Source organism: Aulostomus chinensis, chromosome 3 (assembly GCF_037954235.1).
Source record: "Aulostomus chinensis isolate RoL2024-O1b breed Wild chromosome 3, RoL_Achi_v1.0, whole genome shotgun sequence".
Classification (NCBI taxonomy): Eukaryota; Metazoa; Chordata; class Actinopteri; order Syngnathiformes; family Aulostomidae; genus Aulostomus; species Aulostomus chinensis.
In genome coordinates, this window is record NC_141322.1 from 18351728 (window position 1) to 18378501 (window position 26774).

Below are 26774 nucleotides of genomic sequence, written 5' to 3' on the forward strand. Positions count from 1 at the left end.
TGCTAATCCACTAAACACTGATGATGTATTTTGACCAACACCATGTCCTTATGTTAGTTAATAAGACAATCTGATAGAATAAAATAGCAGAATGTGTCTCAGAGGCCCTAGAATGGGAGATACAATAAAGTAAAATCCCTATTTTGATTGGCACTAATACTAAATGATGCCTCTGGAATCTTTCTAAACAATGCATGTGGATTATACGTTCCTCAGTTATGGAATTCAGTTGTCTTGTGTTTGGACAGCTTGACAGATTTTTAACGGCTTGCCTGCATGAGACAAGCGTCTCACCAGTATGGTTCCTTCTCTTAGCATGCATTTGTTCTAAGTATTGTCTTAGATGTATTCCCCTTTAGATCCCCGAGGAAAAGAACACAAACATTTCACATAGCAAACACAATACTGTACAGTATGTCCCCTGGAGTACATGGAGTCCATGTTTGAACAGGCAGGATTCACGCAATTCCCGTGATGCTCATAAACAATGAATATACTTCATCGGGTCATTTGCCCACCTGAATGTGTGGTAAAACAATAGTTACTGATCCTGCGGTTGAAGTACACTTTGATGAGGACTGGGGTTTTCATGGATTCCAGCATGGGTGGATTACAAAAAATTTAAAAGAAAGGAAAAAAAAAAATTCCAACTGTGTGTCACAAGAAAAAAACAATTAAACAACAAAAACCCGACACATTAAAACAAAAACAAAACATTCAAATACGTGAAAAATATATACCTGCTCAATTCAAGTTTTCCAGGCCAATCACGTGATGAACAGGAGCCCAAATGGAGGAAACAACAACGACGACAAAAAAGCCTATCTAGCAAAGCTGGAGCTGCACAAAGTCTGCTCACTGTTTTCATCGCTCCCATCATGGATTCAATCATGGAATGATGTTCTCCTTCGGAAAACTTTTGCTCGAGTCTGCGACTCTCAGACTTGGATGTGCGTGCATCTACCTGCTGAATACTGTGCCAGCCTGGACAGACCTAATAAACTTGCTTCCATGCTTCCATGTCCACAGAGGTGCATGAAAGAGAACAAAGAGGGGATCGTCGTTGTTTCGTCCTGTAACGCCAGGGTTCATACCCACATTTACCAACCCTTTTTTTATGACTTCGCCAACAACGTTGAGGTCGTCTTTCTTTCTCTGAAACGTCTGTGTACGATATTCCTTGTATATTTTTATTATGGTAGAGTAATGATTCAGTTGTAACATATGTATTTACAGGTATTTGTAAAGTGACTTTTCATGACTTTTCCAAAACTTTCTGGCTTCATTTCTGGCTCGGTCACTCCTATTTCCAAATAAGTTTCCCAGCTATTTCATGAGCCCAGGACCCCTCGAACACCGTTCTTTGTCGCTATCCAACACAAATTTTCTCTCTTGTGAGAATATATCAGCTAGAACACAATTGTTAGTTCATTCTCTATAAATTTGGGACATAAAGTATAATCAGTCTCATGCTGTACCATTTTAGTCAGCTCAAATGTGTCCGCTGCCTGTTATGTAAATGAGCTTAGTCAACTGACACAGATTCTGGTAAGCCGAGCCAGTGCAACGCTGAAAAACTGAGAAGGCATTCACAAGTGTCCTTGTGAGACTGCGAGTACAGTTCATTTTGTGCTCCGTTATTAATTGGGGGGGGGGGGGGGGGGGGTCCAAAGCCCTCAATCTGCTACTACAGGCTTAGGGAAGCTACACTGTACTGTAGCTGTCAATCAACAGGTGACCTAGCACCCCCACCTCCAGACCCACCTGATGTGACGTGGGAGTCCTGATTGTGACGGTTGATTTCTTCACGTAAAACAGATTGAAAACCAGTCTTATTTTTTTCTCTGGTGGTACTATTGTGTCTGACAGGTTGATGGTAATCCCCTGCCTCTCTCCCTCCACAGCCGGCGGGAGGACATCCTCCGCGGCAGGGCTGGCGGTGTGAACCAGGCTGCTGATGTAAGCAGCAACGGTAGCACAGATTTACAGATATGAGCAGGCTGGAGAGCAGATGTGATCTGACAATTAATTACATGGTGAATCCACACTCATTATAATAGAGAGACATACAACGTACTGAATGATCATGTCAGTTTATAAAGAATGAACAATCAACCTGCTTGTTTGCAACAAGATGGATATTTTATATATATTTTTAAAAAAAACTCCTATGTGAAACCATCAAAGATTTTAGATTTAGATTTTCTTGTTATTATCCCCACTAAAAATTATACCAGCCCCCAATGAAGCATGAATATCCGCAGTTAAATAGCTATTTTTGTATCCATTCACTTCTAGTAATATTTTCTCATTTTTTTAATTCTATTTATTTTTATTTTCATATTCAATTAATTCCTGTGGAGGATGAGGAATAAAAGTACATATTTTTCCGTACACATATTAAAAAAAACTAAAGACCATGTAGCCATGAGCGTAGGTGGCAGGAGCGGCTCTTATCAGTGAAGCTGTCACACACCATCCTCATCCTCAGGCTTTCTCTCAGTTCTTTCCTCAAATAGCAAAATAAATGGAATGTACAAAACCCAGCCAAGATTCTGCGAGGCATCTTCAAAAACACTGGCATCCCTACTGAAGCAGAGAGCGGGTGCAACATGGCAGCCATCAAACCCCAGGAAAGAGGAAAGCAGCCAATGATAGTCACATGGCGCCGGCTGAGAGATGAAGCGTGACAGAAGTGTTCCAGAGTGCTGATCAGACTCAGTCAGGATCAGGTCAGAGAGTCACCAGGTGAGGTAAGAACACTTGGAAATACGGGTGTTCTTACATGTGGGGCCCCTGCAGTCCTCAAATGGAACTTGCATCCCTTAAAGGGAACTGAAGTGACTCGAAGTGAGACCAGCTCAGGAGGCGGTCTCAGGTCGGTTCACTTAACCTGTGCATTATAAACTCTGAGTTCACTGCCATGACATAACATGTTTGCTGCCTCTAGAGCTGAACCACAAAGAGATCTGGGTCTTCTTTCAAAAGAACTGACAATGTAAAGATAAAAACCGAGGGCTTTTTCTCACTGGTTCCCTTTCAGCCCTCAAAGTGAACTCAGACCCGTGAGTCAGCATTCTTTGCACATATGTAAAATGAAGCGAGACCCCTTCGAGGGGAGCCCCGCTCAGACCAACTCGCCTTTCCGTGTTAGGGTTCGCTATAATCTGTGCATTGTGAACACAAAGCGCTCACGGGTCACTTCATCCTTTGCCATGGTATTACAGCCTGTGAGGCTTTCTGTAGACCAATCACATGCACCAGGAAGTTCAACACTTGAAAAAAGGCAAATTAAGAAGCAACCAATTTGCTCTAAAAGAAAATCACCCATAATCCAAAGCAGTCCAAAATCCAAGCTCCAGAATGTGTGAACAGAAAAAGAACTGAGTTTCCTTTCAAGTTGGTCCATGACTGATGTCAGTTCACTTACAGAGGATGATACTATGTCTGTGCTACGATAGATACTGTGCAAACGCTCTGAGACACTTTACCGTTGGTCCTACAATAAGTTTAATTCTTAGCCAAAACACATAGCTTTTTCTAAAAATAAGAAATAAATTAACTAAACTGATGGGACAACTTACACCTCGTCCACCCCTGTCGCTAAATACAGTATTTTACCTGGATATGTCCAGTTGAATGAACGTACATTTTTCAATCATTAATCATTTTTCTATAATCTTCACCAATTCATTAAATCTAAATGTATTCCAAAGCAATTTATTTGAACTCTGTGAGTGCGTCAGTGACCTGTCTCATGTTACGTCATTCATATTATGTGGTTCACAGTTGATTCAGTGCAACCTATGGATTGGGATCTGGAGCTGCACCATCAGTGTGACATTCAATCTTTGAATAACTGTTTTGGTTCTTTAGTGAAGACAAACCACCCCATTATTTCCAGATGTCCTTTCACCTCCCGTCAATACACTCTCATTGGTCAGATAATAGCAGCAATAACATTTTTGAGTAAAAGCACGCAAGCAACAGGGTACATATGCAGTATGGATAAAGAAAGAGGTGCAGCCTCATTGATTCCTATGCAAGCTGTTCAGTAGCACATGATGCTGAAAGAGTTTGTCTCCGATCTGCCAAGTTTGACTTTGATCTCAGACACTTGACTTTTAGCTCCCAGGCACAGAACCAACTTCAACTACTTCACCAGATGTTCTGCAGGACAGCATACAGAGTGAATAGAAATGCCACCATGCCCATTGATATATTTGTACTATCACATAAATACATGAAAATATACATGTATATTAAATCTGTATCTAAATAGCAGTATTTTCACCCTCCTTTACATGTTTACTGTTCTCTCAGACTTGGACAGATGCAAGTGGAGGTCTCTGCACAACAGGAGAAGTTGCTGGAAGAAAATGAATCATTCTTTAAGAATGACAATAAATCACACTACAATGAACTATAGGAACGCTGAAGACTGTTGATAAAATGGAGTTAGCAAGCAAAAAAGAACTGGAGGCTCCAAGCTTGAAGATCGAGACAATGTTTAAATTAACATCCTTGGACTTCTCACCGAAGACCGTGTACTTTGAACATTTCTCTGAAGGATTGTCTCATTCAGCTGTCTATTCATTCAAAGCCAATGGAGGCAGCTCAGGTATACTGACAGGTTGTTAAAAAAAACATGACCTGTGGTAGAAAATCTCCTTCCGTCGACGTGTACCCGTCAGCCCTCCTCTCCCCCACACTGGTATTGAACCTGTTCTCCAGTTCCATGCAATTCGCAACTACAGAAAATTCCTCAGCTGTCACTTTAGATAATCTGGACACATGGGGTCTTACATTAAAAAAAACAACACCTGTCAAAATCATATATATCGAGGTACTCCACAGGTGGCCGTCTTGATTTTTTTAGTCATAATAAACTATAACGACCCTCTTTCATCAAAATAATTGCAATAACCATCTCTATATTAACTGGATATTTTGATCAGTTTGCAGGGGGTCGTGCAGGGTCGATGACATCACTGGGTTGCTGTTGCAACTGTTTCATGTCATGTTCAGGGTCTCAACTTCACGTGTTCTTTTTCTCTCTCACACTTGCTACCATTCACTAGAAAACGAAACACCTTCAGATGGCGGGCAAAATCACCGGATGCTGCTCCTGTAAACATCCCACTCCTGCAGTGACAGAAGCGGGAACCTGATAATCCACCATTTCAGCTCTTGGTGATTGAGACTGATGCAGAAACTCATGGGAGATGGAAGATTCGTTTCAGGGCTACCACCCCGTTTATCTCAAATACGGTCCCAAGAAAACACATTTCTGACATGATGGAATTATCCTCTCACTCACCTCTCTCACTTCCTCTCTGTGACTGAGCAGAGAACGCAATGATACTTCAGAAACATTCTCCAAATAAGTGTATTTAAAAGGATTTACTAGAATGTGTAATATTTTCCGATGTGTCAAAAGACCATACATTCGTTACTCAAGTAATTTTTCTTCCTTTTGCTGGACTGGAGGATGAATATTCATCTGTGAGTTCAACTTTACTCACCTTGCCCACAACCAGTACAGCCATTTTGATTCGTCCTTTGTCTTGTCTTCCTCCTTTTTTGCCTTCTGCCTCTTCTTCTTCTCCTTTTTGAGCCTCTTTTCTTCTTTCGCCTTTGCCTTCTGTCTCTTTTTCTCCTCCTTCTTCTTCCTCTTCCATGTCTCCTCCTTTTGTTTGTGCCTTAAAAGGCATATTCCTGAAAAGAGAGAGAGACTAAATCAGTATGTTCTCCGTTCATGGCTTAGGGTGAATCAAAGAATTTAGTATTAAATCTAAATAATCAGATATGTTTGGTGCCTATCAGATGTTTAAAATGTTATTGGGCCAGGACCTCGTTCTTGTTCTGCAGATTGAGTCGCTCCTCTTTCCACTCTCTCTCTTCCACTTCAATTTCCATTGCTTGTTCCTCCACTTTTTTTCAGCCAGCTTTCTGTACTCAGCCATGTTCTTCTCCTTCATGGCTAGCGTGTCCCTTTGAAGCAGACGTAGTTTACTCACATAGTCCTGTTGGCTGATCTTTTTCTTTTTCATCGATTCGATTTTTCCAGCAGCACCTCCTTGTCTTGCTGCTGGCTGAGCACCCTCTTCTTTAGTGATTCATTTTCTTCCTTTTCATCCTGCCATCTTTGCCTGCTTGAGTTCATCAGCACCACTAGATCCTTAAACCAGATCTCCAGTTGCTCCATCTTTTGACTCTCCTGTTGTGCAGAGACCCCCACCAGCACCTAAGTGAATATACATGTATATTTTCATGTATTTACGTAACAGCACCGATATATCAAATATACACAAGGTACATCTTGTCGCCTCAGTTTAGTTAATTTACTTCTTATTTTTTTGAATAAGAATGAATCTTATTGCGGGAACAAGTCATGTTCTATGGCCTCCAAAAGAAAAAAAATCTCTTTATACCTGCAAGGTTTTTCCTCTCTCTGTGACTGCTCTGGGTTTTGTTTTTTTTTTAAATACAGTTTCAATTTGTACGTGGTTATTTTGTCACTGAGGATAATCTGTCATTGTTTTCAGACTACAGGAGGAGAAGTTGGTTTTCTAAGTGAATCGTACAAAAACCACACACTGTTCTTGAGGGTGTTGGACGGTTGATAGAAGCTTCTGTTAATATTCATCCCGAGAGACGCCTGTGGGGACGTGTGAAGACGGTTATTAGAGCAGACAGACTGGACACAGGTAGGCCTCAGGTAACACTACTAATTGCTTTGTGAGGGAGAGAGATGTGGGCTGACATGTTCGTTCCATCTGTTAGGAGCTGGAGATGAAAACCGGGAGAGGTCCAGGTGTGCTCCTTACTGAGATGCCCTGTTGGTGGCGCCCCAGACTTCCTGTCTTCCTCCCCTTCTGTCATTTGCAAAATTTGTCTCCTCATATCACGTAAGATAATTTTTGATTGCTCGGTCCAAGTTTCTGTGGGAAGAGAATAAAAGAGGAGTTTGATGACATCAGAAATTGTGCCGGAAATCGGAACAAAACTATCGTCCCACGTGAGATTAAACAAATGTATTTACACTGTTGAAGCTGGTAGGATTTCTTACATAGAGGTGCAGGAGGTTCAGGAATGGTTCTGGACTTTATGAAGATGATCTTAAAATCTAACTTCAATGTTTATTTTAAAAAATCACAGTCTCCTGCTTGAGTTTTGAACAGAACTTAAAATTGCTAAGTGACACCCAGACAATCTGAACCTCTTCTTTGCATATTAAAAGCTCCATTTTGTATTGAAAAGGAAGAACAGATGGCATCGCTGTGCATATTCATAGTGACTCGCAGAGCGCCTGTTGTTTCACCAACCTCACCTTGTCAAGGTCGCAGCAGAGCCTCTTTGGTGTGGAACCACATCGCCGTCAAAGGAAGCGAACCAGCTTCTTCCAGTCATTCTTTCCTCCTTGAGGTCACTGTTGCCGCAGTTTCAAGGCTGCTCTGGTTATGCTCTACGTTTAATGCGGGGCTCGTCCACATTTCCTCCAATTCTATGAAACTATTTTGGAATATTTTCATGACAATACTTCGAGATGTCTGTTTATGAAAAGATTTTGCATTGCGTCTAAGTCAAAATTTATATATTTGATTAACATCAATCACAAGCCACCCGATAAACAGGTATTGATCAGTGTTAACCTAATAGCGAGTTAATAGTCAAGTATTTACGAAACAAATTTCCATGACTTTTCTAAAATTTTCAGGGCTGGAAAATCTCTACTTTCAAATTCCATGACTTTTCCATGACTGTAAGGAAATAGGAGATATTGGTTTTACCTACTCTGTATCGTACTACGCATCACTGCATGATCACATGCAGCAGGACACTCCTGCCTCACAAAATGTACGGTCATGACTGAAGTGACAGCTCACTGTAAAGCAGGTCTGTTGGAAATAGATCTGTAACTTTGTAAATGTGGGCCACTCGTGGATCACAAATCCCTGCAGACAGGCATGCAGACCAGAGCAGCAGGGGCCATATTGGCCGATGTGATTGACAGCAGGGAGGAGGCGGGCAGGCAGGCGTTCAAATCACAGGGATAATGATTCACATGGGACAAATGCAATGCATCTGCAATTATTACAAATGACTAAAGATCTTTATTTCCACATATGCTGTTACGGGCCAGTCTGGTAAATCCTGACGGCTCATACTACTAGCATGTGGAGGCGTCACGGGCTGCTGCAGATTAAAAAAAAAAAAAAAAAAAGAAGTACATTTAAAACAAGTGGTGCATTCCATATACAGTATTTAGCCGATTTAGTCACACACATAAAGAAGCTTCTCCTGCTAACTCAGCTCGCCTGACGTGTTGACAGCAGGAGCAACAGTGGAGGCTGCTGATATGCTGCTTCAACCTGCTTTCACTTATACCGCTGAGAGTGAAGGCAAAAGTTGTCTATTCAACAAACAAAAGCAGAATTTTCAAGAATTAATTGGTATTTGTGTTCATCACCTCATGGACATCACGTTGGTAGAGGTTGGAAAACACCTGTCATCAGAGATACGACCGTACCTGTGACTGCAGGGATCAAAGACTCCACTCCTGGAGCATCCACAGATAGCCGGACATTTTACTCTGAATATGAAAATCCAAATAACTGACTAACTAACATCTTATTAACCCCCAGTGGTCCATATCTGATGACTGCAGCCAATCTTTCAGGCTGCTGCCACCATGTGGGATAATTCTGTCTCTGCAGGGTGAAAACCTCAAGTAAACCCTAAGACTTCTTTGTTAAAGCCACAGAAACAGTGAAGTACACTGAAGTGACCAGTCAAGGAAAATGGTAATTATTTTAATCTTGTTTTAGTCGGTGAAAAATTACCTTGGTTTCTTTGTGGCAAGCCTTAATGAATCTCATATGTATGTATGTATGTATGTATGTATGTATGTATAAATGAAAAAATAATAACTACTGAATTCTGCAGTATAGGGAAAGATTTTTGTATTTAACACTAAAGAAAACTGCCGTAGGTTTTTGTAATGCACTGGTTTGGAAAAGTGAAACAGAAAATAGCTTTGCCCATTTAATATTATATATTATACTGGGATATGTTTAATATGTATAAATAATACTTTTGAAAAGTGACAAAACACTTTAACATCAACTAAAACTGGTGACAGCAGCTAACATATAGCCTGGCTGTTCTCCTTTATCACCGCAGGGGGGCACTGCAGTTCCAGCGAGTGTGATGCAAGCGTACTGCAGAAGCAGAAAGCTGTTCCCATCCCGCAGCGCAATGACCGCGGTAGTAGATGTGAATTGTTAAATATTGTACGTGCATGTGCTACACATCGCGCCTTTCAAAGATTGAAAAATATTAGAAGTGGTATTTCTGCAATAACGCGACTGGACTGACCAGATTCAAGCGACCGTGACACGGCAACAAGGAAGGAAGGACGGAAGCAAGGTAGCCAGCTGGCTAATGTTAACGTTGGCGTACCACCAGCGTCAACACTATTATCCTGTCGCCCTCTCAGCCTTCATTAAATCTTGCTTATTAAAAACAGATTATCCTAACTTTGTAAGCTTAGATCGTTTTTATTTGTATTTTATTGATTAGCTTGTTACCTATTAGAATGACGCTGTCTGCTAGCTACCTACATTGAATGACAGCCCATCCCTTCGTCACAGCGTAATGTTAGCTTTACCCTCTAATTATCAGAGTTACTATGAGCAGTCCTCGCATCAGTCTGCGTGTTGATATATTTTTTGAAGGGTCAACCAAAAGCCGTCTTAATCCTGCCAACCATCTGCCGACTGTACCCGTCTGACGCTCGCTTTGTGTGCTCCGTCCTCCAGTCGAGCTAGCAGGCTGAATGGCTGAGCCGGAGCTTCTGCTGGACTCCAACATCCGACTGTGGGTGGTGTTGCCCATAGTCTTCATCACCTTTCTTGTCGGGGTGATTCGGCACTATGTCTCCATTCTTCTTCAGAGTGACAAGAAGTTAACGTTAGAGCAGGTGTCTGACAGGTGAGTTCTGTTGTTGGTTGGGTATGGAAAGATATATGCAACTGATTTGAATTCATTTAAATGTTACATTTCTATTTCCAGCCAGGTGCTGATCCGGAGCAGAATACTCAGAGAAAATGGAAAATACATTCCCAAACAAGTAGGCGTTATAGTTTACATTCATTTTTGCACACACGTTTGAGGTCTCTAGTAATTTTCAAGATTAAAAACAACAAATATTGTGTGCAGCTGCACTGACAATAATCTCTTTGTTTTTAGTCCTTTTTAATGAGGAAGTTCTACTTCAATAATCAAGAAGATGGATTTTTCAAGAAGACTAAAAGAAAGGTTGTTCCGCCTTCTCCGATGACTGGTAATTGAATTAATTGATGAATTAATCTCAGTCTCCTGTCTCATAATCCTCCAAATATTCCCAGAATGTCATCTAAATGATGTCAAGTTAAATCATTATGGATTAGTAGATAAATCAAAGAGTCGTTACAGAAATATTCCAAAGGAAATAGTTTTTACCATTGTGACCTGTCTTCTCATTCTTTCCAGACAGTAGAAAGCATAAAGCCTACATTCACAGTACATTCCATTACAGTAGTTGTTCTGCTAACACAGTGTAAAATGAATTGTATTAAAAACAATGTAAAATGCACTTTGAATAAAAGTTCCGTTCCGACGTGTTTTCCCAGATCCCAGCATGCTGACAGACATGATGAAGGGAAATGTCACCAACGTGCTTCCCATGATCCTCATCGGAGGCTGGATCAACTGGACCTTCTCGGGATTCGTAACGAGTAATGATGTCATTCACAGATCTTACAGCGTGTTGCATCACCCACAAATTATTTATACTTTCACATAAGATCATCAATGTGCAAATTCACCTGTGACTTCTCTCTGCCCTCCTTTTACCTCCAGCTAAGGTTCCCTTCCCTCTCACCCTGCGCTTCAAGCCGATGCTGCAACAAGGCATCGAACTGCTGTCGCTGGATGCTTCCTGGTAGGCTTATAACACTGTGATATTCAGCACTATTAATGATAACTAATGGAAAGAAACGTCTTCTTGTCATCATCTTTTTTAATGTTAGTGTGTACATTTATCCCCAGGGTGAGCTCAGCATCATGGTATTTCCTGAACGTGTTTGGACTAAGAAGCATGTACTCATTAATCCTGGGCCAAGACAATGGTAGGTTTAGTTCATCTCGCTGTTCACTTTAATAAAACAAAAACATGTCCTCACAAGCACTAGCCAGTCTTTTCTGCCACAGGTATTTATAAATAAGTTCACTTTGCACAAGCGCAGGTTTGATGACATTTGCCATGCGCTGTGATCTTCCCAGGTGCAGATCAGTCGAGGATCATGCAGGAGCAGATGAGCGGCGCCGCCATGGCCATGCCTGCAGATACCAATAAAGCTTTCAAGGTATACAGAGTCCTCGTGGGATGACAGGGGGCTTTGGGTGTTACCTCGTATGCATATCCCCTTTCTAATGATGACTCATGAACAGAGGATTTTAAATTTCTTCTAATTAATTAAAAAAAAAAAGTGCTGGTTACTCAAGAAAACAGTACTGTTATTTTACTCATCTACTGAAGTGTTCCAGAACATAAACACGGTCTAACAGTGCTCCTTAAGCTAATTTAATGCATAGAAGAAGAAGAAAATGTCAATAGTCAGAACCTAATTTAGGTTACCACATCTCTATTGCGGTTTCAGCAGAGATGAACATTGTGTCACAGAAGGAAATGACTCATTGTTATTTTGTCATTTGTTTTAAGCATAACTGGGAAAAAAAGGAAAAATAGACTTAAACTATACAGAAATAATAGAAAATAATCACATGAAATAAAATGCCTGTCAACTGGGACCATCTCTTTATTTTTTTTATGAAAAAAATTACAGCATGTCGGATTTGTCCTTTATTTCAGGCTGAGTGGGAGGCACTGGAACTGACTGACCACCAGTGGGCGCTAGAGAGCGTAGAGGAGGAGCTGATGAGTAGGGAGCTGGACTTTGATGGCATGTTTAGCAAGGAGCTGCCAAGTGGGATCTTCTGATGGCCCAATCATTCCCTACAGGGAGCATTCACATGGATTTTTGATCAATGCAGGGATTTGTTTTTGGTTCAAACAGATGATTGGACAAATGTCTTCATGTTATGCAAAGTTTACATTCCCGTCATTTGAAGTCTTTGTCTTTTCATGCATATTAACTTTCCATTACTGTCTGGGAATTTCTTGGAGAAATGGTGTGGCTTTTTGCTTACTGAAATGCATTCTTATTAGCTTGTAACTTATACCTCCATAAAGTAATAGGTAACAGAATATGACCTACCCAGTACAGATTTTTCCACGCACAGCTTGTGTTGCTGAAACTCATTGTCATATATACCTGCAATAGGATGAGACACATTTTTACTTATAATTTCACAATCATTCCTTGATTAGATCACATATAGATGGGCTGCTGTTTGGAAGTGGAGACTGAGCTGATTAGTAGTTTTAGTTTGAAATGTTTCTGAATCCTGTAGACAGTTTATTTTATATTGTAACTCTCCTGTGTTTTGTACAGTATAAAGCTTGTTTTGACTAAATTCCTGCGTTGATTTATTACGCTGCACATGACCAAGTTATGATTTAATGCAGAATCATATTGATAAAGTCGCCTCAAGAGGAAGCAGAGATAACGCAACTGAATGAATGCCAACTGCTTTGAAACTCAACAGAAGTTGAAAAATTGAAATGCTAGGGTTGCTTTAAGGTAACATTCTTGAATCAGTTTAAAATTAATTTAAAAAAGCAAAATAAAGATGTTAAAAACTGATAAACTATAAAGAATCTAGACACCAGCTGGCCTGTCAGAGGTGATGACCAAGCATCTTCACTAGCGCGCACCAGCAGCTCCCCTCGGCTTTGCACCAACCGTAGAAGAAGAAGGTTTTCCTCGCCCGTGCCACTTCCATCCGCGCGTTCACGATACCGGCACATTCACTGCATGATGGCCGAGGGAGGCGGACCCGAATCGGGTGGCGCGGCAGACTCCGATTCGGAGCCGGTGGCTGCACAAATGCCAACTCCTTCAACGGAGAATCAAAAACAGACTATCGGGTCACTTTTAAAAACAACCTTAAGAAAGGGTGACGAATGGTAAGAATCGGCAATAGCCAACATTGCTTAGGTTAGCCAAGTTAGCGCTAGCCAGCTAACCATTAGCCAATAAGAAACAGGAAATGCTAACTTGCTAAAGGAGGAAAGCTAACGACGCTGACAGACAATTCTGAAACCGAAATCTGCTGTGCTACAGACTGTTTGGGGAGCAAGCTAATGTTTAACAAGTTAGCATGCTAGTTGCTAAATAACCCGATTTGGTTTTAACTGGCTAGTAGTTCCCAGTGAAAGATATATCTTAACAGTTTGGTCATTAGCTACCAATCAATCTCTATTGGTGGCTCGTGTATCATATTTAACACGACCAGCTAAGCTAATCTGTGTTTAGTTGATCAGTCAACGCTAAGTGCCGTTGGCTGATATAGTGGCTTGTTGGATGATAGTACAGGCCTCGGATCACTGGTTCTCCTCCCTGTCAACCCGCTCCGTTGCTTGAGGAACGTTAACCAGGACCAGTAAACAGGCACGTTGACAGGAATATTCTGAGCTGATGTTTTTACCTGGGAGTGACCTGTCATAGCCCGTACTGACCGGCAAAGTTACCTTGTGTTAGCTGATGTTTATTGTTGTCTCAGATTGTAAAGACTTCCAGGGCCCCGCATAATGAAACCAAATGTTATTAAAGAAGCCTCACATCATCAAATATGAGATCAGATTCTAAATATGTCATCTTTGCATTTGTCAGGCCTCTGCTAATATGTTGACATAAGTGCTTTTTAAGGACACTTAACTCAATATATCAACAGTATGAATTCCCATAATGACACACCACTGTTGTTGCATGAATATGTGAATTAAAGGGGAAAGATTATACATGTCTTTTTTGTTAGAGATGCCTTTCCATTGCTCTTGTTGCGTCAGTGATTGTATAAACAGCCCTATGTTGGTGTGTAAATTCCTGCTTACAAGCTTATTAACCAAAGGAGATTGTTGCCAGGGAAGAGATCAAGTCAAACTAGCCTGCTGTTACTATATCTGCAAATGCCTAGTCAGTGTGGTGTTGCATAATGTTCTAAGGCTGTGTCTTTAAGTCCTATGCAGTGCTCATCATGATATTAGATCAAATTACTCATACAACCCATGGTCATTAATGTTGAGGAAAAGAATGGTCACTATCTGATAGGATCTGCTAGAGAGTGTCTGGTATTTGTTTTCTGTAGGTACCTGATAGACAGTCGCTGGTTCAAACAGTGGAAGAAGTATGTGGGCTTTGACAGCTGGGACATGTACAATGTTGGAGAACGTAGTCTCTATCCAGGACCAATCGATAATTCTGGGCTGTTCTCAGGTAAAACTATTTTGAAAGAAAAAAATATCTCTTCGGATTTTTCTATTGAATACGTTTAAAGACGCCGTCTTTCTCACCCCAAACTGCTTTTCCCATTAAAGACCAGGAAACTCAGGCCTTGAAAGAGCACCTCATAGATGAGCTGGACTATGTCCTCGTACCCACCGAGGCATGGAATAAACTTGTCAGCTGGTATGGATGCCTGGAGGGCCAGAGACCCATCGTCAGGAAGGTAATGTTGTTGAAAGTTTGGTTTGTGATTTACTTGTGGAATTGACTCCTGCAGCAAATGTTTTCTAATTTTCTTTCCCAGGTTGTTGAACATGGCATGTTTGTCAAGCACTGTAAAGTGGAGGTCTATCTGCTGGAGCTGAACCTGTGTGAGAATGATAACATGGACAATGTGGTCACACGTCATTTCAGTAAAGCCGATACAATAGGTAAGAGTCTACATGGCTTCTCAGTCACTGTGAATGTTTGCACATCTATTAAGGGTGTTTTCATCGTTTTTTTTTTTTCTTTCCGTCAGACACCATTGAGAAAGAGATGAGGACGCTCTTCGATATCCCATCAGAGAAGGAGACGAGGCTCTGGAACAAGTACATGAGCAACACCTACGAGCAGCTGAACAAGCCAGACAGCACTGTACAGGATGCTGGTCTCTTCCAGGGGCAGGTAGTGTTGAGCTGTTTCCTCAAATAACCTTCAGATCACTGATAGACTCGTCCTCCTCATTTCTATTGAAGAACACCACAGCTCAGCAGTGTACAAGTACTCACCGTGTATAAATAATTCACAGGCATTGTAGAAACCAGCTTGAGCATCTCCCAGTCTAATGCAGTACAAGACGTAGCTCTGTCACCAAATAGTGTGTAATATTGAAGATAACAAACTGGTTTGTAATTGGTAAGCTTAGATGGTTACATTAGATTTTATCATGAAGGAGGTAGCCATTTGAATATCATGATACTGGATTAGACTGCACATGTTCATGCTCCTATGTTATATCCATATTCATAAATCCATCTGCCATCATCTTTCATATTAGCAAAGACAGAGAGGAAATATAAATCCACTTGAGACTTTAGAATTGGACAGGACCACAAAAACCTCTTCATTACCATCTATTCACCACTGTATTAAATGACTCTGTAATGGGAGTATGGACTGTGTCCCATCTGGTTCTGTTGCTGTAGTTGTCTACCAACTGGCTCACGGTTATCTTGTGCTCACAGCTTTGCTTTGAGTGTTTGATAGGAGGCTGTTTTCTGCCACCATGATATCGCTGCTAAAGCAAGTGTTGACATGTTCGGAGGCTTCTATTTTTTTAAGATATTTCTTCCCATCTTTACAGACACCTGTGTGTGTGTGTGTGTGTGTGTGTGTGTGTGTGTGTGTGTGTGTGCGCGCGTGCACGTGCGTGCATGTTTTTAAAAGCTTTGGCACCTGCACTAAAGAGGTCATGTGATCTTGAGCTTGAGCTTGTTTGTTTGACTGTAACTCTAAAAGTTGTGGCTGGATTATGGTGGAATTTGGTGGATGATGGAACCAACAGAACAATCAATTGATTTTGCAATTGATCCGGAACCTTATTTGATGATGTCATAGCCTCTTTGTGGAGGTACGCACTTTCTGAGTACCCTCTATAGAACCTAACGAAGCTGAATGTGGACAGTTGAGGAAGGAGTCCGATGTAAGGGATCCCCTCATGAGCCGGTCAAATACACTGGTATCAGTCACGAGTTGCAGTAACAAATGCATGAAACGCCTTAATTATCCTCTGGATGACTACAGAAAGTTTAAGAAAGACTTAAATCTTTTTGTTGTAATTCCACAAGCCAACTCACCAACGGTGTCAGACTCACACTCAGTCTAGGTTTCCCTCAACTTGTTTTCTATCAGGTGCTTGTGATCGAGCGTAAGAATGAGGATGGCACGTGGCCCAGACAAGCCTCCCATTCCAAGTAAGCCAAGTAAACCTTCTTGTTGTTTTTGGAACTGTATTGATGTTCTCGTCATAAAGATATTTGTTTTAGACTCGAGAGAAATATCAGTGTTCTTACAACATTGAGAGTTTGACATGATTTCCTGCTCTGAAATGTGTTTTTGCTCACCAGATCTAGTTCAACCCCATCCAGGTCCTTCACTACCTCCCCAAAACTGTCCTCCAACTCATCAGCCAGTATCTCCTCAACAGTAACCAACGGAGACAGCTGTAGCCCAGGCTACACGCTGAACAACAGCTCCTCTGGCAACAGGCAAGCGTGTATTTGTTGCTCATACACCCTCCCATCACTCTTAAGACCTATGCACACTTTCCTTTTCACTAGTCAGCATTGAAGTGCTTTTTTGTTAGTTATTTCTGACAAACATTTTTGGTCTTATTCTGGTACATCACCTGCTTTTCCGACAGACTGGGGGGCTACAATTCTTACAGCTCGTCCTACAACTACAGAGAGTCCCAGTCCCAGCCCGGCCTGTGTGGTCTCAGTAACTTAGGCAACACATGTTTCATGAACTCGGCCCTGCAGGTAAAAATTACTACAGTTCTACAGTACCTTGCACCAAACAGCTGAGTTGAGCAGAAAAGGAGAAGTTTAAATGTTACCTGCATTGGTTTACTTCCACTCACACGATCTGCTTTTGGTCCTGTGTTTACCAGTGCCTGAGCAACGCATCTCCGCTCACAGAATACTTCCTCAATGATCAGTACGAGGAGGAGATTAACCGAGAGAATCCACTAGGGATGAGGGGCGAGATCGCAGAGGCTTACGCTGATCTAGTGAAGCAGATGTGGCTGAGTCGCAGCAGTTTTGTGGCCCCACGAACCTTTAAAGTGAGTTCTGTTAGATTACAATTTGTTTGCTCCTTCCAGTGGAAAAAAAACAACAACTCCTGATTGGAAAAAAAAAAATCAATGTTTTTGTTTGCAGACCCAGGTTGGACGCTTCGCTCCTCAGTTTTCAGGCTACCAACAGCAAGACTCCCAAGAGCTTTTGGCCTTCTTACTGGACGGACTCCATGAAGATCTGAACCGCGTCAAGAAGAAGCCTTACCTGGCCCTGAGGGATGCAGAGGGCCGTCCGGATGAGGTACAGTCCATCAGAAAATTGAATGTTACTGGTTATGTTGTGTTCTGATACATGAAATTAAATCCAGACTTGTGTTGTTTTGTCGCTGAATTCCAGATTGTTGCAAAGGAGGCCTGGACTAACCACCGCCTACGCAATGACTCCATAATAGTTGATATTTTTCACGGCCTCTTCAAATCCACTTTGGTTTGTCCGGAGTGTTCTAAGGTGTCTGTGACCTTTGACCCTTTCTGCTACCTCACACTGCCTCTGCCCATGAAAAAGGATCGTACCATGGAGATCTTCCTGGTTCGGTCAGACCCTCAGTCCAGACCCACGCAGGTGAGACTAAAACCTAAGGTAGAATTCCAAGTCAGCACAGAGCTGTCTTTGTGTCATATTTAACAAAGTAGTTCACTATCTGAGATCTGTGTGTGTGTGTTTTTCTTTTTTTTGTCTTTGTGTGACAGTATCGTGTTATCGTCCCCAAACTGGGTACAGTGACAGACTTGTGCAGCGCCTTGTCCAGACTCTGCGGGATCCCTCCGGAAAACGTGAGACAGTCACCTGAATTCACCTTAAGAGCTTTTCTCTCAGCTTCAACTGAAATCATCTGCTAAGTCTCTGCCTTCTTTTTTTTTTGTTTTTCTTTTTTAGATGGTGGTGGCTGACGTTTACAATCATAGGTTCCACAAAGTTTATCGGCGGGATGATGGTTTAAACCAAATAATGGAAAAAGATGACATCTTTGTGTAAGCCTTGCCCTTAACCAGACCTTACGCTGTCTGAGGTTTGCTCCTGTGGTTTCCTGTATTGTCTTACAGTGGTGTGGTGCTGCTTTCTGCAGGTATGAGGTGCAGGAGGAAGACAGCGAGAGGATGAACCTTCCTGTATATTTCAGGGAGCGACATTCCAAACATGCCGGAAGCTCCACAAGCACCATGCTGTTTGGCCAGCCTTTACTCATCACTGTGCCCAGACAAAACCTCATAGCAGACGTTCTTTATGACAAGATCTTGGAGAGGATTAGGTGAGAACATACTGTGTGGAAGGCAAAGGTGCGAAGATGGCGCAGTAACACTGTGTATGTAGGCTGCGTGAAGAGATAAGGAATTGTAGAGGCAGATTAATGGATGCAGTAGCAGCACAAGTTGTGTTTCAATCCAATTTGCATATTCAGTGCATTTTTCAAATGTAAATCCAGTGGAACCGAAGTCACTGGTAATTGGAAAAGTGAGCTCTGAGTTTTTCAGTGTTTCAAACATATTTCCTCTGTCCCCTGTTGCAGCCGCTATGTAAAACACTCCCCGAGCCCCAACAGCGAAAGCAGAGCCTCAGCGTCGGCCACCTTCGCCAGCTGCAGCCAGGCGCCAGAATGTGCCACGTCATCCAGTCTCACTGCAGGCCTGGGTGGCTGTGGCAGCCCCTTGTCGGACGGAGCCTCCTGCAGCGCCAGCTCCAGTAATGGCAGCAACCACTCAGGGGCCTGCAATGACACAAATGGGCTCTATGATGGTAGGCAGGAGTCACCTTTACTGGTAGGGTCAAGTTTTAACATGACCCTCCCAGTAAAGGTGTTTTTCATTCCTTAGATTACACACATTCCATCAAAGAGCGGCTTAATCTGATGTATTTTGTTTATTTTACCTTAATATGAACCTGTGAAATAATACCATTTATCATTTTATTTTCTAACCCATGCCACCAAAATTTGGGGGCAAAAAAACCAACAAAAAAAGTAGCTTTGTGAATCATATGCAGTGAACTTTAATCATTGTGTGTCTCTGTCCAGGTGAAGAGGAGGCCATGGACCACCAGGTGAGTCCAGATCCAGAGAACGGCCAGTCTGAAGAGGAGGAAGAGGAGACCTCAGACTTGGAGAACGGCTCTAAAGTTGACGGGGCCAGGCCGTGCTCTTCACCAGCCAAGCTCTTCACTTTCAGCATCGTCAACTCTTACGGGACAGCCAACATCAGCCCTCTGCCTTGTGATGGGAATGTCCTCAAACTTAATCGTTAGTGTTTTCTTTTCTTTTGTTTGTTTGTTTGTTTTTAAATTTGCTGTTGCATTCATAGTTTTATGATTTAATCCATGGTGTGTGTTTGTGGACATGGGTGCTCACGTCTCTTATGTCTGCAGCCCATTCCACCGTGGCCATCGACTGGGACACAGAGTCCAAGAAGCTGTGTTACGATGAGCAGGAAGCGGAGGTCAGTGGCTTCACCGTCAACACTCAGTCCACTTACCGGATCTGTAACAATACATTGCTTGACCTTCAAATATCATTTATTCTGCAGGCATATGAGAAGCACGAGAGCATGCTCCAACCCCAAAAAAAGAAGGCTACTGTAGCTCTGAGGGACTGCATCGAGCTCTTCACAACCATGGAGACACTGGGAGAACATGATCCTTGGTAAACGTTCACTACGGCCTTATTCCACGTCCAGCTTTTTTACTGCAAATGCATCGTCGTGCATTCCTCATGGTTTCTTTTTTTTCTTCTTTTTTTTTAAATCACAGGTACTGTCCCACATGCAAGAAACACCAACAAGCCACAAAAAAGTTTGACCTGTGGTCGCTGCCTCGCATCCTGGTCGTTCACCTAAAGCGCTTCTCTTACAACCGATGTTGGAGGGACAAACTGGACACAGTGGTGGACTTTCCCATCAGGTATGAAGGCAGGGGTTCTCATCCAGTCCACAGTTTGAGGACAGTACTTGTGGTTTCTGTTAACAAGTTCCACATGCTTACTGAACAGTTAATTGAAATCCAAACTTCCGTTGTGACTGTGTACTTGCGTGTGATACAACAATCTAGCTTTGGCTTTGGTTTAAACACATGGGTGCTGACATCGAAGGGGTTTCTGCAAGTTGTCTGGCTACAGACGTTGAACAAGGAAGAGGACCAGTGTTTAAGACAGTTCTTATGCAGCCTGTGAGACCTCCTAATCAACTGAAAATTCAAATTTAAAGTCCAATGTGACCTCAGTTGAAAAAAGATGGCTAACATGAAAAGTGTTTCATCAGTGCGCTGAAATGAAACCGCAGAACAAATTGTCTCCCTCGTGAACACGCCTGCACATTCTCATTAAGCAAAATAACAAAACAGACGGTAGAGCGAACCTGTTCTGGGATATCCTGTCTAATTTGCATTGTTATATAATAACTCATTTAAACTGTAAAAGCTGTTCTGTTGTGACTCAAGAGTGGCTAAATCACAGTCTACTTGAAGAGTGTGGTGAGGAAAGCCTGCTTCCTGATTAGTGTGATGTGTCCACCAGAGGGAGCTGTAGTCAGGGACTGACCCCTGATACTGTCTAGACGTCCCCATGAGGAAATGTTTTTTTTGTACTTCTGAGAAATCCACTTGGACAAATGACATCATATGACAAAGAACAATAAAATGTTTCCTTACCTGTTTGGAATGTGTAACTTACACCACTAACTAAAGTGGTTCTATATGAGTCACCAACTTGTGCTCTTTTTTTTTTTCAGCTGGCATAAAAACATCTGAATTAGCAGTTAGAATTGGAGAAGTTTTTTTGGATTATGTGGCACAACTGCTGCACTGTTGAGGAACTTAATCTGCCTGAAACCAGGAAGCAAAGGGGAAGGAAAAAAAAAAGCTGAGTCATGCTTACCAGGATTAGTTTTACACAGTCGTTGAATCACTCCTTTGTGGCTTTAAGTTTTTTACTTCTTGGCCTTTTTTTTTTTTTCATGCGTGTTTTTCTGTGTCCTGTCACTGAGCTCACTTTTATTGATTCATCAGGGATTTGAACATGTCCGAGTTTGTGTGCGACCCTAAAGCCGCTCCTTACACTTACGACCTCATCGCAGTGTCCAACCACTACGGAGGGATGGGAGGAGGTCACTGTGAGTCACTTTCTCCTTCATTTCCCCAGCCACTAAAATGTTTTTTTTTTTAATTGCTTAAAATAAGTGCTGTCAGTTTAAGCCTGTGAAATACACACAAAAGTTATGGACCGATGGGCTGTGGACTGTTGCCATGGGTACTGTTAAAAGTTAAAGATTAATTCCTCAACATTGTTCATTTTATCAATATTTGCTTTGTGCCTTTTATAGTGAAGATTTTTGGCTCTTCCTGTGTAAACACAATAACACCTGGCTTCCTTCTCCTTGACAGACACGGCGTACGGCAAGAACAAAGTGGATGGAAAGTGGTATTACTTCGATGACAGCAGTGTTTCATCGTCCTCAGAGGACCAGATTGTGGTGAGCTTCAATTCTTCCGAGTACAAGAAAAAAAAGTTCGAAATTACTTTGTCATGCTTCTTGGCTCTCTGCTCGGGTATCGGGTGTTGTGAAGTAATCCTACCCTTGTCTTCACATGGCAGACTAAAGCAGCCTACGTGCTGTTCTACCAACGCAGAGAAGAAGAAGCTCCCTCCAAACCTCAGCCTTCGGCCTCGCTGGGAGGAGCCCCCGAGGCTGGTGACGACCACATGGACACAAACTGAGGAGCCCCGTCCCCGTCCCCTTCCCTGATGTGACGTGAAACAGAACATTATTAACCCCCCCACACCTTCACCACGTCTTTTTATTTCATCTTTTTGTCTTGTATGTGGTCAGCTTAGAGCCAACAGCCTTGTCACAAGAGGGACCTGAGAGACTTCCTAGTCTGGAACTAAGAGGAATATAAACGGATTTATCTTTTCTTCTCACTGGATGAACAGAATGTTAGCAGCACCCACCAATGTGTAGATAAACTCGTGTGTCTGCCGCCACACAAAGAGCAGGCAGAATTTTTTTTTTTTTTTTAAGCCAAATGCACATGTTCAACCAAAGCGTTCCCAGCTATTTAAGACAAAACTGTTAGTGCAGGGTACTGGCTTTGTGCCTAGATGTATCTGATAATCTTGCTATGCGGGGGTTAATATATGCCAGGTTTATTGAGAGAATTCAGTGACTTTCTGCCTCCTCGCTGTGGCAGGTCCTGGCCTGCTGGATCTGTCGCAATCTAAACTACAGAAGGAGATGTCTCGTTTCCAGGTTCTAACGTGACATGAGGTGTGGCAAAAGCTGTTTTCTTTCTTGGGCCTCGCTCCTGTTCAGCCATCACTTTGTGTTACTTCACACGCAGCGTGTGAGCTCTGACCCCTAAAGATATGAGCGGAGTCTCTTCCTGCTAAGATTTTTGATTTCCTCTTGTTTTTTGGTTTTGTAATCACAATGCAAAAGCGGCCTTTTGATTCCTGCAACCTGACTAAAAAAGGAGGCACTTTGAATTCATTTATCTACCTGCTTCTGGTGTATCTAGATATTACAGAAGTGTGTGGTTTGGCCTTAGCATGGGTTATGGTCCGTCATACACTTCCAGATCCTTTTTAATGTGTCTTTTTAAGCATCTTTTGCTGCCTGATTGGACCCCTAGCTCACCTGCAAACAGCTCATCCTTATTAGTCTTGTACAGTAACGCAGCTCTGTATTGAAATGGCTTTTGATATCTTTAAAGCACACTGACTGAAGAAAAATAAAGTAGTAGAAAAGTGGTGCTTTATTCATGAAACTTGCTCCTAATCTTAAAGGAATACACTATCTTTTTAGGAGATATACTTATTAACCCGTCCTCCCCAGAGCCAGACAATGACACAGATACCCTTCTCTACCATAGAGACCTGCTGATTGCTAGTTAGCTTAACACAATGAATGGTAGTGGAGGGACAGGTTAGCATGCCTTCATCTTGCTTCCAAAACGTGTAGTTTCTGTGTGTATTCTGCTTCACAATCTTCGTTTGTCCAGAAGAAATATTCTTCATCCTCTCTTAAAATGTTAGCCATGATTAGCAATAACAGTCGCCCCTCAAGTCGTTAACAAAATTTTAACAACATTGGCCTGAGTTTTTAGGGTGATGTGTGAAATCACTGTGTAGTTTTAGCTATATATCAATGCTAAAAATACAACATTTTTCTTTTTAAACACATTATTTCACGAGTGTAGTCCTATTTAATGCAGGCAAAGAAAAATGTATTTGATGGAGCTATGCTACATAGCCCATCCACTACCATTCATTATGCTGAGCTAACTAGCCAGTCTCTGGGTCTTTATCTTCTTGTCTGGCTCTGTAGGGGATGACAAGAATACCTCCTAAAAAAGAAAATTGTCATTTTCCTTTAAGAAACAGCCTGCAACGTGATCAGACAGTGGCAGGAGAGAATCTGTCCAACTATAATGCTAGATTAAAAACATTAAGTCGTTAATAGCATTACAATATTTTATTGTAGCCTACGGACAAGACGATCCCATTGAGCGCTGTTACGCTGTGTATTGTATGAGCGTGGCTGAGTATAACACACTTCTGCTCTGTCTCAAGGGTCATGTAGTGAGAGCAAACCGGTGCCGATGATGAATATCGAATAGATCTTCACTCCATGTTAGCGTCGCTCAGAGATGACTACCTAAATATAATCATTCATGCTTCAACTATAAAAGCTCTGTCATATCTGTAATCTTTAGAAACAATTCAGCCGCTAAATGCAATGAATCTTGTTTTGGTCCCAGTTTAAAATACATTATGATGACTAATTCCAAACAGATGTAAATAATCGCACTATTTTAAATAGCTGTATAAATTCATGTCCTCATATTTATCATGCCAATATCTACATTTTCGTTTTTAAAACTGAAAAAAAAAATATTTGAATTCAAAATACAATAAAGACTGGAAGCCTCAACAAGGTGGTTTGTTTGAACTAATTGCATGCCGGGAGAAGTGGCTGATGGGTAATGATGTTATTGTCTTGTTTCTGGACTGTGAGCTGAGACATTGCAGTATTTATGTATTTATTTCATTCGTGCTGACTGGGCCGTTACCAGTGTATGCAGGGGGGAAACATGCAGGTATGATTCACTTACAGGCAGAGACGTTTTTAGGTAAAAAGGAAAAAAACATTTATTGGTCCTCAAACACATCAAACCACAGCTGTGCTATGCATGCATGCAATACTGCTGAAACATCCCGTCTGTTACATTTCATCAGATAACCTCCTCACAGTTAGCTTGGTTTCAGAGGATGTCTTCATGTAGTAATAGAACAGGTTCAGGTATTGAGTACTGAGAGCACAGGTGGCTGTAACCTGACTGACTGGTTCAAATGGTTGACTCATTAGTTTGCCTGGTTGAGCAGCTTCTTGATGTCTCCCTCGATGTCACTGGTGAGGAACCTGCGGCTGTAGCGCTTGAACGGAACTCCGTCGGCCCCGATGAGGAACTTCTCAAAGTTCCAGGACACGTCGTTCCTGCAGACCGGGCTCCAGATGATGCACTTGGGGTCGGTCATCAGGGAGGAGGGGTCGTCGCTGGGGAATGGGAGACTCTCCCTCAGGAACATAAAGAGAGGATGGGCATCCTTCCCGTTCACGTCCACCTTCTCCAGGAGCTGAAACTTTGGCTCAAAGCCATTACCAGGACGGACGTACTTCAGAGACATGAGGATTTCTTCATTCCTGCAGTTCTCCTGTCAGGGTCGATGATAAATCCTTCAGTATGCACTCAGGTTACCTGATAACTTCCACCACTGATAACCTCTATCCAGCATTGCAATCCAAATATGAATTAGTTAATTTTAGGTTGATGATTTCAAGAAATATAAGCTGCCCACGGATGATTATATGCTTTGCAATCTTGTGATACATCTGGAAATCTATTAACGCACAAACATTTGGATTTTACTGGGGATCTGCAAACAGTGGAAAAGACATGGTTAAAAAAAAAAAAACCTGATTCCTTTTTTGTGGCAAAAAAAATGATATAACATTGCCACAATGTGTCATTTATTCACTTAATTTACTTCATTTGGGACCGTGACGTATGATTCCGTTTAAATAATTTCTTGACGAAAGATGTAACTTGTTTCCTCAATTTAATTTATGGCCAACAAATATGCTTTCCTCTAAATAGCGTCTTTTCTTACCACAAGTTTTTTTTTATTTATTTAAAATGACCTCGAAATTATTGAATTGCAACATCGTTGCGTGTGTGTATGTGTGTGTATCCCCCAGTAACTGCGACTCCCGATGGACTGACTTCCAGCTTCTAACAGTTATCTAAACCCTTAAGTAACATTAATCAGTAACTAATGATCATGAACTACCTGATTGTACCCTCATGAACCTGTTACACGGGGAAGGAACCGCTTCCAAACCCATATTAAGTTACTATTTTTGTGTTATTGCTAGGTAACCCGACATTTGCGCCATTTCCTCTTGTCTACAAGTTTACTACGCACATGAAACGTGTCCTTGAACCTTCGGTGCGCTTTTATCATGATATTACTGCGTCCATCCCATACATGCGAGTTTAGCTAACTCAGACCACGTCAGGAAAACCTGAAACCGAGGTTTGGCAAATCAAGCGTGACGTTGGTGTAATATTTATAATATTTCTAAAGTAGAACATTAACGTCATATACATGCCGTACAACGCAGTAACGGTTTGAGCTTCTGGTTCTCACCTGATGGCCGAACTGGTTGCAGGGAACCCCCAGAATCACGAGCCCCTTGCTGGCGTACCGCTCGTGGAGCTCGTTCATCTGGGTGTAATCCCTGGAGGTCGTACCTCAGAGAGACGCGACGTTCTCTATCAGGACCACTTTACCCTGGAGCGAGGAGAAGTTAAACACTTCTCCGGTTAGGAGTTTGGCCGTCAGCTGGTAAAATTTCTTCGCCATTGCTAGTCTACCTGAGTAGCGAGACACCTGACAGGTCGAATGAGACACCAGAGAGACTTCCTCAGTCCCCCCTGGAGCCCACTATTTATCCCCGGAGAGCTCCAACCTTTGAGACACAGCAAAGATATCAAGATAGTTCACTGCCTGCAAGCTCAGGGACGCTTCTGTTTGCGCGCATCAGTGTGGACGCTCAGTTCTGCAAGAAAAAGGCAGTTACAAAGAGCTGGTCAGCTCAAATAGAGTCAGACTAATTCGAATATTTGCATACGTTGAAATAAAATGATCAGCAACAGCTTGACTCAAACTAGCTCATAATATCCCATTGAAATTAATCATAAAAACAATTTAACTCAACAATGACCATTAGCTGAATGGCACATTGAATTAAAACCTTTGTATACATTTAATGATTAAAGTACTGATGATAAGGACATGTTTTTCACATAAGGTGATGCTATTTCTTGGTATTTACGAGCTCATATGCAAACATAAATTATCTGCAATAAGTTTATATCAGCCGATACTCTGACCCGGACAATTATTTCATCTCACTGACAGTCATATTTACTT

At 41.9% G+C, this 26774-nt stretch overlaps 4 protein-coding genes and 1 long non-coding RNA gene across 7 annotated transcripts; 2 read left to right on the forward strand and 3 right to left on the reverse strand.

The window, feature by feature from the left end:
* Positions 1-4134: 4134 nt before the first annotated feature.
* LOC147268020 (uncharacterized) lies at positions 4135-6148 on the reverse strand. Its single transcript, XM_086199248.1, has 3 exons — positions 5854-6148; positions 5526-5718; positions 4135-4369 (listed from the first exon to the last, which is right to left on the reverse strand). The coding sequence occupies exons 1-3, from the start codon at positions 6051-6053 to the stop codon at positions 4301-4303; spliced, it is 462 nt and encodes a 153-aa protein (XP_086055374.1). The 5' UTR covers positions 6054-6148; the 3' UTR covers positions 4135-4300.
* Positions 6149-6325: 177 nt separating this feature from the next.
* On the reverse strand, positions 6326-13742 carry LOC147268021 (uncharacterized). Of its 2 annotated transcripts, none has more exons than XR_015112095.1 (3): positions 13700-13742; positions 6767-6944; positions 6326-6661 (listed from the first exon to the last, which is right to left on the reverse strand). It is a non-coding gene; the product is annotated as an uncharacterized LOC147268021 (long non-coding RNA). The 2 variants fall into 2 exon arrangements; XR_015112094.1 differs by lacking the exon at positions 13700-13742 and adding an exon at positions 7334-7426.
* emc3 (ER membrane protein complex subunit 3) lies at positions 9216-12578 on the forward strand. 2 transcript variants are annotated; one of them, XM_086199245.1, is made up of 9 exons: positions 9216-9432; positions 9741-9996; positions 10078-10135; positions 10255-10348; positions 10677-10781; positions 10906-10987; positions 11095-11174; positions 11329-11411; positions 11918-12578. In XM_086199245.1, exons 2-9 carry the CDS (start codon positions 9842-9844, stop codon positions 12044-12046), a joined length of 786 nt encoding a protein of 261 aa, XP_086055371.1. In that variant the 5' UTR covers positions 9216-9432; positions 9741-9841; the 3' UTR covers positions 12047-12578. The 2 variants fall into 2 exon arrangements, with proteins under 2 accessions (XP_086055371.1, XP_086055370.1); XM_086199244.1 differs by having other exon boundaries at positions 9825-9996.
* Positions 12934-24219, forward strand: usp4 (ubiquitin specific peptidase 4). The gene is made up of 22 exons (XM_086199243.1): positions 12934-13135; positions 14317-14444; positions 14546-14676; positions 14758-14884; positions 14974-15119; positions 16347-16408; positions 16562-16702; positions 16858-16975; positions 17107-17280; positions 17378-17536; positions 17633-17857; positions 17986-18069; positions 18173-18267; positions 18363-18545; positions 18804-19030; positions 19308-19529; positions 19655-19725; positions 19813-19928; positions 20036-20185; positions 21287-21390; positions 21662-21750; positions 21873-24219. Exons 1-22 carry the CDS (start codon positions 12984-12986, stop codon positions 21993-21995), a joined length of 3027 nt encoding a protein of 1008 aa, XP_086055369.1. The 5' UTR covers positions 12934-12983; the 3' UTR covers positions 21996-24219.
* A 185-nt stretch (positions 24220-24404) lies between these two features.
* On the reverse strand, positions 24405-26299 carry gpx1b (glutathione peroxidase 1b). Its single transcript, XM_086199247.1, has 2 exons — positions 25989-26299; positions 24405-24992 (listed from the first exon to the last, which is right to left on the reverse strand). Exons 1-2 carry the CDS (start codon positions 26202-26204, stop codon positions 24642-24644), a joined length of 567 nt encoding a protein of 188 aa, XP_086055373.1. The 5' UTR covers positions 26205-26299; the 3' UTR covers positions 24405-24641.
* Positions 26300-26774: the final 475 nt, after the last annotated feature.

Bases quoted from the DNA above. Each gene is read 5' to 3' on its own strand.
- LOC147268020 (XM_086199248.1), bottom strand. From the start codon at position 6,053: ATGAAAAAGAAAAAGATCAGCCAACAGGACTATGTGAGTAAACTACGT. The intron at 5,719-5,853 runs GTCCTGGCCCAA...CTCTCTTTTCAG, and splicing joins ATCTGCAGAACAAGAACGAG to GAATATGCCTTTTAAGGCAC. The intron at 4,370-5,525 runs GTGAGTAAAGTT...ATTTTCTTCCAG, and splicing joins CTGTACTGGTTGTGGGCAAG to CAACTTCTCCTGTTGTGCAG.
- usp4 (XM_086199243.1), top strand. From the start codon at position 12,984: ATGATGGCCGAGGGAGGCGGACCCGAATCGGGTGGCGCGGCAGACTCC. The intron at 17,537-17,632 runs GTACAGTCCATC...GCTGAATTCCAG, and splicing joins CAGAGGGCCGTCCGGATGAG to ATTGTTGCAAAGGAGGCCTG. The intron at 21,751-21,872 runs GTGAGCTTCAAT...TTCACATGGCAG, and splicing joins CCTCAGAGGACCAGATTGTG to ACTAAAGCAGCCTACGTGCT.
- emc3 (XM_086199245.1), top strand. From the start codon at position 9,842: ATGGCTGAGCCGGAGCTTCTGCTGGACTCCAACATCCGACTGTGGGTG. The intron at 10,349-10,676 runs GTAATTGAATTA...GTGTTTTCCCAG, and splicing joins TCCGCCTTCTCCGATGACTG to ATCCCAGCATGCTGACAGAC. The intron at 11,175-11,328 runs GTAGGTTTAGTT...TGATCTTCCCAG, and splicing joins AATCCTGGGCCAAGACAATG to GTGCAGATCAGTCGAGGATC.